At 38.6% G+C, this 12,500-nt stretch overlaps 1 protein-coding gene across 1 annotated transcript in view; it reads left to right on the forward strand.

Moving 5' to 3' along the window:
- LOC133623473 (uncharacterized) overlaps window positions 1-12,500 on the forward strand; it is a 125,548-nt gene that overhangs the window by 110,185 nt on the left and 2,863 nt on the right. The window contains exons 9-14 of the mRNA XM_072916129.1: window positions 2,770-2,854; window positions 2,922-2,997; window positions 3,586-3,622; window positions 6,701-6,797; window positions 6,894-7,010; window positions 9,612-9,671. Of these exons, the coding sequence (XP_072772230.1) occupies window positions 2,770-2,854; window positions 2,922-2,997; window positions 3,586-3,622; window positions 6,701-6,797; window positions 6,894-7,010; window positions 9,612-9,671 (472 nt within the window). The remainder of the gene's footprint in view (window positions 1-2,769; window positions 2,855-2,921; window positions 2,998-3,585; window positions 3,623-6,700; window positions 6,798-6,893; window positions 7,011-9,611; window positions 9,672-12,500) is intronic.

Genomic DNA, 12,500 nt, shown 5'->3' on the forward strand with positions numbered 1-12,500 from the left:
GAAACTTACTTTATTTGTCGCCATGCTGGTGAAGATTAGTGATTTAGAAGTAACTAAAACACTGCCGACGGCGGATGGACTTTAGCCGCTGGCTAGCTAGCCATGTCTTAAAGCACCTCTTCCTGAGGGCGTTTCAGTGTTATATCTTCACCTTTATCGTTAGTTTTTAAGCCAAAATGCGTCCATTCTCCGTTTTCTGTCCGCACACATTGTCTGCTTGTAAGCACTCTGTGATTGTGCGCTGCCGAACATGCTCGTCTGCTCATAAACCAGCAATGACGTGACGAATTTGCGGGCGCGAGATGGTAGGGGGCCGGTACTTTTCAGAGGCGGTATAGTACCGAATATGATTCATAAGTATCGCGGTACTATACTAATACCGGTATACCGTACAACCCTACACTGGAGGATGAAGCTAAACATGTTACACACTGAGAGCAAGACAGGCAGCAGAAAGTAAGCAGATATTAACAGGAAATTAACAAAATAAGAGTTAGAGGATAGTATAATAATTGTTGTGTCAGCATTGTCACCGTCAGTACACGACACGTAAGAGGAGGACGGATCCATCCATAAATTAGTGGTGTCGATATTAAGGGTTGTGTCAGTAAACGAGCGATACTAAAGTGATTAAGTCGATTTTTTTTTTTTTTAATATTGTTTTTGTTGTTTTGGTAATGTTTGCAAACTCTGAATAATTCCATGGACACAGGAGGACCATAAGGGCAAAAACAAATATTTTTCAGTAAATGAGTGGCAGATAGTTTTGGTTTAGGTATTTGTGTACTATTGACTTTGTTTTGACAGGGTTTCCCCGGGTCATTAAAAAGCATTTAAAGTCATTACATGGATTTTGCGAAAGTATTTATTTCTGTTTTGTAAGTATTTATTTCGGACATGATTAATAACCAAAAAAGAAGAGAAAAAAACCCCAACAACAAATGAGTAATGAAAATTAGATAATAAAACATAGTGACGTTTGGAACATATGTACAGATGGAATCTTTACAATTTCATATTCCAACATGTCCGAAAAGGAGTAGTTTTGGTCTAAAAATAATTTTGTAACACAATTGTTCACTTTCTTTTTCAATCTTTAACACAACAACAATAAATCAATAAATCAATAATCACATGACCGTTAAATTACTTTATGGTTCACATAATTTACTGAATGTGTGCTAGATTATTTTTTCTTTCATCAATAAGCTTCATTTTTATGGAGGTTAATTTGTATCTTTATTTTGAAAGGTTTTTTTGCACACTAAATTTATGTAAAATTTTTAATCACCCAAATTTTGCTCACACATTTTTATTCAATGAGATTGTCAGCATAATTTGGCGCAAAAAAAAATCAGCTCACAAAATTCTAAGGCAAAAAATTCAGTTCGATAAATTCAGTGTCAAAATAAGTAGTGATGTGCAATACCAATGATTTTCTTTCCGATACTTTGTGCTAATATACGCGTCTGCCAAAATTTATTTTCAAATATATCTAAAAACCAACAGTAAACATGTAAGAAAAAAGATGAAATGTTATGAAAAAAAGCTGATATTTTTAAACTAATAATTAATAATATACTTAGTCACTTATAAGACAAAGTTTTGTCTTTATACACATATATATATATATATATATATATATACGTCAAAATGCCTCCCCTCTTACTTGCCTTTTCAGTATAGTGGAAAAAGTTGACACCCCTGATATAAACAATATAACAATAAATATATATAAAATCTAAACTAAGTTTAGTTAGTTAATTAAAAATAAAATACTAACTTATGAATTGTTCTAAAAAATTACAACAACCATAATAAATGCTGTTAAATGTTTAATGTTTAATATTTTCATGCAGGCAGAATTTTTTACACACTAGGTTATGCAGTTAACCGTATTAGTTTTATTGTAGTCTTACATTGGGAATAAAACAATGTTAGAAAAATAATATACTTAGTCACCTGTAACACAAAGCTGACACTCTCTGTTTTTAGAATTTTTTTAGTTAAAAAAAAACATCAATTTGGCCCTCGCATACTTTGACTTTTCAGTATGCAGCCCTTGGTGGAAAAAGTTTGAACACCCCTGATAGATAGATAGATAGATAGATAGATAGATAGTACTTTATTGATTCCTTCAGGAGAGTTCCCTCAGGAAAATTAAATCAAAAGTATTAATATTTTGATTTGCGCATCGATATAACAATCTGGTATCGGCGGTGTTAATATTTCAGTATCGATCTGCCAATCGCTTAAAAATAAAAAACTTTCGTGAAAACACCAATTAACCTCCGTACACTTTGATGGATAAATAGCTCTGACATTAAGTTAAGCAAATATTTAGATATTTATTTTCATTTGAACAAAAAATTTATTATAAGTAATGCATTATTAGGGGATAACTACATGCAGTACATGTATTTTTATGTCAAAATGGAAAGTAGGTGGGCCAGATTTAATAGGGAAGAAATTAAACAATAAAAATTTGTTAAAAGATGTTTGTATTGTGTGTGTAAAAGTACTTTTTGAGCACATATTACAATAGTGCGATAATAATGACAACTCTGATCATCCTGGCCACAATAATGTGATATGAAATGTTCATTTCAGTTGAGCAAAAATGTAAAAAAGCTGCGTGGAGACATATTTGCTGACATAAAAACATGTTCATAGTTGTATTGATCACAGTAAATCCCCAAATATTTGTATGCACGCTATGAACCAGTCAGATTGTCCACTTCATGAGTATTCCAAAATGTTATCCTGCAGGAGTCTGTCTCGTCTTCCACTGCCAACCGACTCGTGTCAGAATAACAACGCCATCAACTCGGGCACGACGATGCCGCCGTGCAAGGTAGGGAAGGTGGACTATTCAAGTCCGGATGTTCCTCTAATCAACTTCCACTCAACTTCCATTGCAGAGAGAAGAGTCGACGCGGGCCAGGAGGACGTCTCACGGTTTCAAACGTAGGGACAGCTGCTCCTGCTTCCATGCAGGTGCGTTGGTGAAACCTGGTGGACCGCGGTCCGCATCTGTGCCCAGGCGCCTTTTCTGCAAGGACCCTTTTTAATTTAGGACGACCAAAGCTTCTATTTTTAACACGCCCAACTTTTTCCTTCTGGGCATCACATTGGATCATGTGATTATTAGCCAGCCAGGTATTTGTGGGTTCCAATCTGGCCTGGACCTCTCTGTGTAGGTGTGAATGCGAGTGTGAATGCCACATGTGTAGCCCGCCTCCTGCCCAAAGGCAGGAAATGACCTGTCACTTTAAATTACTAATTCACCGCTTTACGGTAATAAATGGACCCGTGCACTGACCAATCGCGTGCGTTGTAATTTCGATCCCGCCCCCGTTTACTTGAAATCACAAAGTAGAGCGTGAGCCAAATAAAAGTCTGCGCTGGCAGCCGACAGAGGATGCGATTATTTGTACAGTAAGAGCAATGCTATTGGAAAAATGGAGGCACGGGCATGGAGTGCAAGAAGGTACGGTAATTGTGGAAGTCTTGTTCAATCACAAGATGGCTGCCCGCGAGGCCTGTGGGTTTGTGTGAGTCTGACCCGTTTTGTGTTTGTTGCAGGAAAGCCGGATGAAAACCTTAATTCGGACATCACAAAGTAAGTAGGCTCTTTACTGGGGTGTCCCCATACGATGCTGATATCGACTTTGCATCTCCTACATGTGCAACACTCCAAAAGTCCTCCATTGAACACCACATGTTTTAGGGAATTCTTTTACAAAAGGTGAACATGCTAGGCCATGGGCTACTAGGCGCTAGCAGCTACACAACAGCTATGCACACAATAGCACACAAGCTATACATACGTAATTAGTAATGTTGTGGCGGGCCATGAAAAATGAGGTGGTGGGCCACGCATACTTGCCAACCTTGAGACCTCCGAATTCGGGAGATGGGGGGGGGGTGTATATTGTAGCGTCCCGGAAGAGTTAGTGCTGCAAGGGTTTCTGGGTATTCGTTCTGTTGTGTTTGTGTTGTGTTACGGTGCGGTTGTTCTCCCGAAATGTGTTTGTCATTCTTGTTTGTGGGTTCACAGTGTGGCGCATATTTGTGACAGTGTTAAAGTTGTTTATACGGCCACCCTCAGTGTGACCTGTATGGCTGTTGATCAAGTATGCCTCGCAGTCACTCGTGTGTGTGTGTGTGTGTGTGTGTGTGTGTGTGTGTGTGTGTGTGTGTGTGTGTGTGTGTGTGTGTGTGTGTGTGTGTGTGTGTGTGTGTGTGTGTGTGTGTGTGTGTGTGTGTGTGTGTGTGTGTCTGTGTGTGTCTGTGTGTGTCTGTGTGTCTGTGTGTCTGTGTGTGTCTGTGTGTGTCTGTGTGTGTCTGTGTGTGTCTGTGTGTGTCTGTGTGTGTCTGTGTGTGTCTGTGTGTGTCTGTGTGTGTGTGAGAGAGAACCGCATATATTATGTGACCGGGTCGGCACGCTGCTTGAATGGAGGAAAAGCGAACGTGACGACAGGTTGTAGAGGACGCTAAAGACAGTGTCGTTAAGGCACGCCCCCAATATTGTTGTCCGGGGAGAGAATGGTTGCCCCGGGAGATTTTCGGGAGGGGCACTGAAATTCGGGAGTCTCCCGGGAAAATCGGGAGTGTTGGCAAGTATGGGGCCACGTAAAATTAAAAAATGATGTGGCGGGCCACGTAAAATTAAATATTTACTTGGCGGGCCACTTAAAATGATGTGGCGGGCCTCGTAAAATTAAAAAGGACGTTGCGGGCCGTATAAAATGAAAAATGTTCTGGTGGGCCACGTAATATGAAAAATTATTTATCGGGCTACATAAAACCAAAAATGACAAGGCACATCATGAAAAATTATGTGGGGGGGGCCACTTAAAATTAAAAATATGGTGGGCAACATTAAATAAAAAATTATGTCGTGGGCCACAAAATAACAAATGATGTGGCGGCCCACGTAAAATGAAAACTGATGTGACAGTCTACATAATACGATGTGTCGTGCAACATAAAAGGAAAGATGATGTGGCAGGCCACATAAAATGAAAATGATATGGCGGGCCAGATAAAACAAAAATTATGTGGTGCGCCACGTAAAATGAAAAATGACGTGGGGGCCACATAAAAGAAAAAAATATATGGTGGGCCACATTAAATTAAAAATGATGTAGCGGGCCCACGTAAAATTAAAACTGACGTGACAGGCTACATATTTGGCGTGCCGCGTAAAATGAAAAATGATGTGTAGGGCCACATAAAATGAGACGTGACGCATAAAATTAAAAATTATGTAACAGGCTACATAAAATTATGTGGGAAGCCACATAACAAGAAAAATGAAAAGGCAGCCCACGTAAAATTTAAAAAAATGCAGCAGCGGCTCACATAAAATGGAAACTTGCATGACAGGCTACACAAAATGATGTGGCGTGACACGTAAAATGAAAAATGATGAGGGCCACGTAAAATGAACATGACATGGCGGGCCACGTAAAATGAAAACTAAGATTAGTTTATTTCAAAGGGGACAATGCAATTTCATAAAGCACATAACTACACAAGGTTAAAACAGCCAGTATTAGCCAGAAGGCTTGTTTTCATATGTAGTCAGATGACAAGGCGAGCCACGTAAAATGACAAATGTGACAGGCTACATAAAATTATGTGGGGAGACCACCTTAAATTAAAAATGACAAGGCAGGCCATGTAAAATAAAAAATGCTGTGACGGGCTACATAAAATGAAAAATGACAAGACAGGCCTTGTGAAATGAAAAATGACATGACAGGACACATAGAATGAAAAATTATGTGATGGACCACACAAAATGAAAAATGACTTGGCAGACCACATAAAAGGACAAGGCAGGCAACTTGAAATTAAAAGACATGTCGGGCCACGATAGCATAAAAGCTCGACATCCGTCATAAGTGTCTTTTAATTGAACCTACATACTGACCTACTCAGTGGCCTAGTGGTTAGTGTCCGCCCTGAGATCGGTAGGTTGTGAGTTCAAACCCCGGCCGAGTCATACCAAAGACTATAAAAATGGGACCCATTACCTCCCTGCTTGGCACTCTGCATCAAGGGTGGGAATTGGGGGTTAAATCACCAAAAAAGTATTGCCGGGCGCAGCACCGCTGCTGCCCACTGCTCCCCTCACCTCCCAGGGGGTGAACAAGGAGATGGGCCAAATGCAGGTGACAAATGTCACCACACCTAGTGTGTGTGTGTGTGTGACAATCATTGGTACTTTAACTTTAACTTGAACAATTGAATCTAAAACAGCAGATTTGTCATTATATACAAGTATCAAATAATTATAGTTGCATATTACTCCTACTGGAATGTCAAACAAACATGTCTGCATTATTCAAATTACTGCATCATGAGCCTAACTTATGTGACCACTTGGTGTCACCAAAAACACAATTATTACTCCACTTTAACTTAAAGACAGCATATGTCCATTTCAGATTGTAAATAACTAACTTAATGTTTTTTATAACAATTTTTACTTGATGAAACTTTTTTTTTTTTTTTTTAACATTCCACACTACATAACAGGATGAATATAGGATGAATATCCGCATCAGCCAATAATTCAAGGCTCCACTATCGTTATCGGAAGTGAAAACGTATCAGGACACCCCAACTCTTTACATAAATATTTTATTTAAGTATTTAATAATGTACTCTAAGATGCTGACACTTTCAGACCTGCGGACGGCCTGCGCTCCGTGCTGCGGCGTCATGGCGGCTCCAAAAGAAACTCCCTGCTGCGCTGGTGTCAAGGTCTTACGCAGGAGTATGAGGTTCAAAAGAACAGCTTTTTTTAAAAAAAACAAAAACAGAATGCGTTTTTAATTCTGGCTCAAAATCCAACTTGAACATGTTTGTTTCTGCGACAGAATATTGACATCACAAACTTCAGCACCAGTTGGGAGGACGGTTTGGCCTTCTGTGCCGTCTATCACAAGTACCTGCCCGATTGCATACCTTACAACCGCCTCAAGCCAGCAGACAAGGTACATGTTTCTGAAGTACTGCCTTCCTTCTGGAGCCCTGGCTCACAACTGGTGGTGTGGCTCCATGCCTGTGCAAAAGAATCAGCATAGTGAAATAGTCAGTGTCAAAGCCCTCTTCCCTTGAAATTCAATTATTAATCCTGAAAAAAGAGCACCATTTTAACATACTGTAAAAAAAAAAAATAGAAGAAGCCAACTTCTAGATCAGGAATGTCGTTTTTATCGCCTTTATGGCTGCCCTCAGAAGGCCGCTTGATACTGTGAAAGAATATGAATATAAACTTATAATTGATATAATCCAAAACAGCTGCCTAAAGGAGTGAGGGACAACTTGCTTTTACATTGTAGGTCAGGTGATGAGCAGATATTGAAGTACAATATTTTTGACAACTGAAATAAAGACAAATCGTGTTGCATAATTAGATAATATTCATGTGTAGAAGATATGCAAGCGCATGCAGTACATTTATTTCTCTGTCAAAAAAAACCCCAAACGCATACGTTTAGCCAGAAAAGTATTTTAATATTTCTAGACTTTCGTAGGCCACCAAAAAATAAGGAGGTCCATATAAAATGACAAATGATGTGGGAGGCCACATCATATGATTCCAGCAGGCCACATAGAATGAAAAATTATGTGGCGGGCTATATAAAATAATTCCAGCAGGCCATACAAAAGGAGAAATTAATGTGGCGGGCTGCATAAAAGGAAAAATTGTGTGGCAGGCAACATAAAATGAAAAATTATGTGGCGGGTCGCATATCTAAAAAATTATGAGGCGGTCCACATAAAAGGAAAAATGATGTGGCGAGCCACATAAAATGATACATGACATGGCGGGGGGTTCATAAGGTGAAAAATGAAGTGGCGAGCCACATGAAATGATGTGACGGTACATATAAGATGAAAAATGATATGGCAAGCCACATAAAATGAAGTGGCGGGCTACATAAAATAAAGTGGCGGGCCACTTCAAATGACAAATAGAGTGGCGGGCCACGTAAAAAGACAAATATACGTAATGGCCCACATAAAACGACAAATAGAATATCATACAATGATGTAGTGGGCCACATAAAATGACAAATGATGTAACGGGCCAGAAAAAATGACAAATAACATACCATACAATAACGTGACGAGCCACATAAAATGAAAAATGATGTGGCGAGCCACATAAAATGACAGTTGATGTGGGCCACATAAAAGGATGTGGCATGCCACATAAAAGGAAAAATGTTGTAGCGGGCCACATAAAATTATAAATTACGTGGCAGGCTACATAAAACGACAAATACAATACCATACAATGATGTACTGGACCACATCAAATGACAAATGATGTGACAAGCCACATAAATTACAAATAACATACTATACAATGACATGGCGAGCCACAAAAAATGAAACATGACGTGGCTGGCTACAGAAAATAACATGGCGGGCCACATCAAATGAAAAATGATGTGACGAGCCACTTAAAATGACAAATTACGTGACGGGCCACATTAAATTACAAATAACATACTATACAATGACATGGCGAGCCACATAAAATGAAACATGATGTGGCTGGCTACAGAAAATAACATGGCAGGCCACATCAAATGACAAATGACGTGACAGGCCACTTTAAATGACAAATGACGTGGTGGCTCACATAAAAAGAAAAATTATGTGGCAAGCTGCATAAAATAACATGGTCTGCCACATCAAATGACAAATGAAGTGGCCGGGTCACGTATAATGACAAAAAACATACCGTACAATGATGTGGCGAGCCACATAAAATGAAAAATGATGACGCGGTCCACTTAAAATGACAGACGTGACATCTGACAGGCCACTTAAAATGACAAATGACATGGCAGGCCAATTTAAATGACAAATGATTATCATTGTAATATAAAACGGTAACACGAACAACTGTCAGGAGTTTATCTTTAATACCGTTAGTGCTTACATTGTACTATACTAAGAAACCATAGCAAACACTTTTTGCTCAAATAATTTTTAAACGTGTTGCTCCTGAAATATTTATTAAACTTAAGTTGTTTTGTTTTCTTTTCATTAAGTATAAGATATTTGAGCGGAAACATAAGGCTCGTTTGTTTATAGAGCACAAGGGGACCACAGATGAAAACTAGCCTTATGGCTTTTTTAACCATGTGTAGTAATGTGTTTTATGAAATTGCAATGTCCCCTTTGAAATAAACAAATCTTAATCTTAACAACTCGTACACAAGGCAATTACAGAAATTTAAAAAAGGCAAAAATAAAATGTTTTCAAATTAAAATCAGAAAACACAATCAGAAATACAATGAGAATAATTTAAGATTAAAATCAATCAACGAGGTGCAGATAAAATACTTTCAGTTGTCAAATGCACAATTAAGTTTTCAGCCTGGATTTGAACATTGCCGAAGTTGACGCCCGTCTTACAACTTCAGGAAGACTAAGTTATGAACTCTGATTGCGTGTCCCAAAGCCAAACCAGTTGAGAACCGTTACTCTGTAGGAGCCAATACTGTTCTAGTAACTGAAGAAATGTCAAAATGCTGCATTTTTATGTGCTTTTTGTGTTTTTGTTTTCCTCCAGAAGGGAAATTTGAATCTTGCTTTTAGGACAGGAGAGTCTGTTGGAATCACAGCCACTCTGGTGAGACTTTCTGTTTAATCGAAGTACAGTGAAAAGGTCTTTGCATCCTAGTTGTTGTTTTGGAGGTGTTGACATCGGCATGTAAAAATGCTAATCAATAGCAAAGCCGTTGCATATTAGCATCAAGCTAGCACATTTTTAGGAAAGCCGAGCCTTACTTAACTTACATTGGAGCGTTTTTTTTTAGTACATTTTTTTGTAGGCTTTGAAAATTGCAACATTACCTAGAGGGAGTTTGGCTGAGTCCGCTCTCAGTGCTGCTGGAGTGATCGCCAAAGTGCAATGAACTGGCTGAGTCGGTGATGTGACGTCAGGCGCAAGCCAAGTACCGTAACATGGCACCGTTGGATTTTTCGAGAATCGGTCCCTGGTAAGACCGGTGGAATTCGGTCGGTGCCAAAAAAGTACGGGGTTCGGTATCCATTCCCAATTTTCTCGCTGTATGCAGCTAACTAGTTTTCTTTATGTACAGTATTAACTTGCAGTAATGCGTTTTGTAACTACGAAGTGGCTAAATTTGATATACAAATATTGTAAAACTTTTTTTTTTTTTAAGGAAATAATTTACATGTTTTACAAAAGGTAAACATGGTAGGATATACTGTAGGCTACTAGGAACTAGCAGCTAAACCGCTGAGCACACAATAGCATACTAGCGAGACATACGTAATAAGTGTTTTCAATGGAACAATATTGCAGTCTAAAACGCGTGTGTGTGTGTGAGATATGTATGTATGTATGTATGTATGTATGTATATGTATGTATGTATATATATGTATATGTATGTGTATATATATATGTATGTGTGTGTATATATATATATATGTGTGTGTGTATATATATATATATATATATATATATATATAATCAGTGTTTCCCACAGTACAGGCATCTATTTGTGGTGGTGTGGTTGGGAGGTGGCGGCGGCAGCGGCGATGACCAAGAAGAACGCGGAGTTGGAATATAATTACAACACTTTATGTACATATTTATATACAGATTTGAACAATTAGTTATTCACTGAAATATATTTATTAATTGTGGTTCTTACAAAAAATATATTTTATAAAATATAAAAGCTAAAATGTCTCTTAAAGCTCTGCCCCTTTAATTAGTGCATACTAAATAATTTAACTTTAGCCTACTACTACAACCATATTATTTACCAGCAACATAAAGTGAAACAGAGGCAGAGGTGTATGTTTTGTCGTGGTCCTCTCTATAAGGCACATAAGAATATAAATTAGGACCCTTTTCATGAGAAAAGTGCATTTCTCATCTGACCCTGCTTTATTTTTCAGTGTTTGCTGAGTCTCACCTGTTCCCTCCGCCCTAATTTTTCTACTTGCCCGACTTCTCAAATCTACTTGCCCAATATTTTTACTTGTCCTGCCGAGGTTTTTTTCTGGCTGTGTAGTGCTCATGGCTTATATCTTACTAAAATCCTTCCCGTTGACTATTTACAACACTACACAGTATTTATTATTATTATTATCTATAATTACATTTAAATGGCATTGCATACATGTAAAATTAAATGCTATTTCACATTATTTGACCAGTAGCAGTTACACCCATCTGAACAGGTCAGCCACCTGTTTAAAGCCCGATCACAGTTGAAATCTTGAAATGAAGGGCCTTTAATGGCCAAAAGATTAACCTGGACAACATTTTAACAGCTGGTTGGCTCAGATTTTATTCTTTTCATTGCATTCACATGCTGTAGTGGACATTTTAGCTTGAGTATTAATGTAGTATCTGAAGCACCGTCTCCACGTGTGTTTATTGACAACAGGGTTATAACCTGGACACGTTAGCTCGTCGGTATGAAAACAGGTGATTGTTGCTACGAGCGTCTGCCCCGGGCCACGAGTCAAACAGCGGCGGTGTTAATGAAGCAGCGTCAGGCTGCTCACCGTCAGTGAAACGCTCGGTGAAATCGCAGATTAACGTTAAATATATGACGAGCCGCGAACGATGCAGCTATAACCTATCTACCTATAACATATATTACCCTCGTATTTTGATCCCGTCCGTCCGTCCGTCTTCGTCTTCTTCTTCTGGCCCACCAGGTGAATTAAGTGCTATTGGCGGAGTTACAATGCATAGTAGGCTACCGCCACCTACTGCACCGGAGTTGTAACTACAAGGTACATTCACAGACAGAGTCCCATTGCTTTTATGAGCGGTCAAGCGAGTCAAAAGCCGAAAAATCCATTTGTGGCGGACGTAATTCTTTCGTGGCGGGCCGCCACAAATAAATGAATGTGTGGGAAACACTATATATATATATATATATATATATATATATGAGATGTGTGTGTACATATACAAACCCCGTTTCCATATGAGTTGGGAAATTGTGTTAGATGTAAATATAAACGGAATACAATGATTTGCAAATCCTTTTCAACCCATATTCAGTTGAATATGCTACAAAGACAACATATTTGATGTTCAAACTGATAAACATTTTTTTTTTTTGCAAATCATTAACTTTAGAATTTGATGCCAGCAACACGTGACAAAGAAGTTGGGAAAGGTGGCAATAAATACTGATAAAGTTGAGGAATGCTCATCAAACACTTATTTGGAACATCCCACAGGTGAACAGGCAAATTGGGAACAGGTGGGTGCCATGATTGGATATAAAAGTAGATTCCATGAAATGCTCAGTCATTCACAAACAAGGATGGGGCGAGGGTCACCACTTTGTCAATAAATGCGTGAGCAAATTGTTGAACAGTTTAGGAAAAACCTTTCTCAACCAGCTATTGCAAGGAATTTAGGGATTTCACCATCTACGGTCCGTAATATCATCAAAGGGT

Source organism: Nerophis lumbriciformis, linkage group LG26, assembly GCF_033978685.3.
Source record: "Nerophis lumbriciformis linkage group LG26, RoL_Nlum_v2.1, whole genome shotgun sequence".
In the NCBI taxonomy this organism is placed as follows: domain Eukaryota; kingdom Metazoa; phylum Chordata; class Actinopteri; order Syngnathiformes; family Syngnathidae; genus Nerophis; species Nerophis lumbriciformis.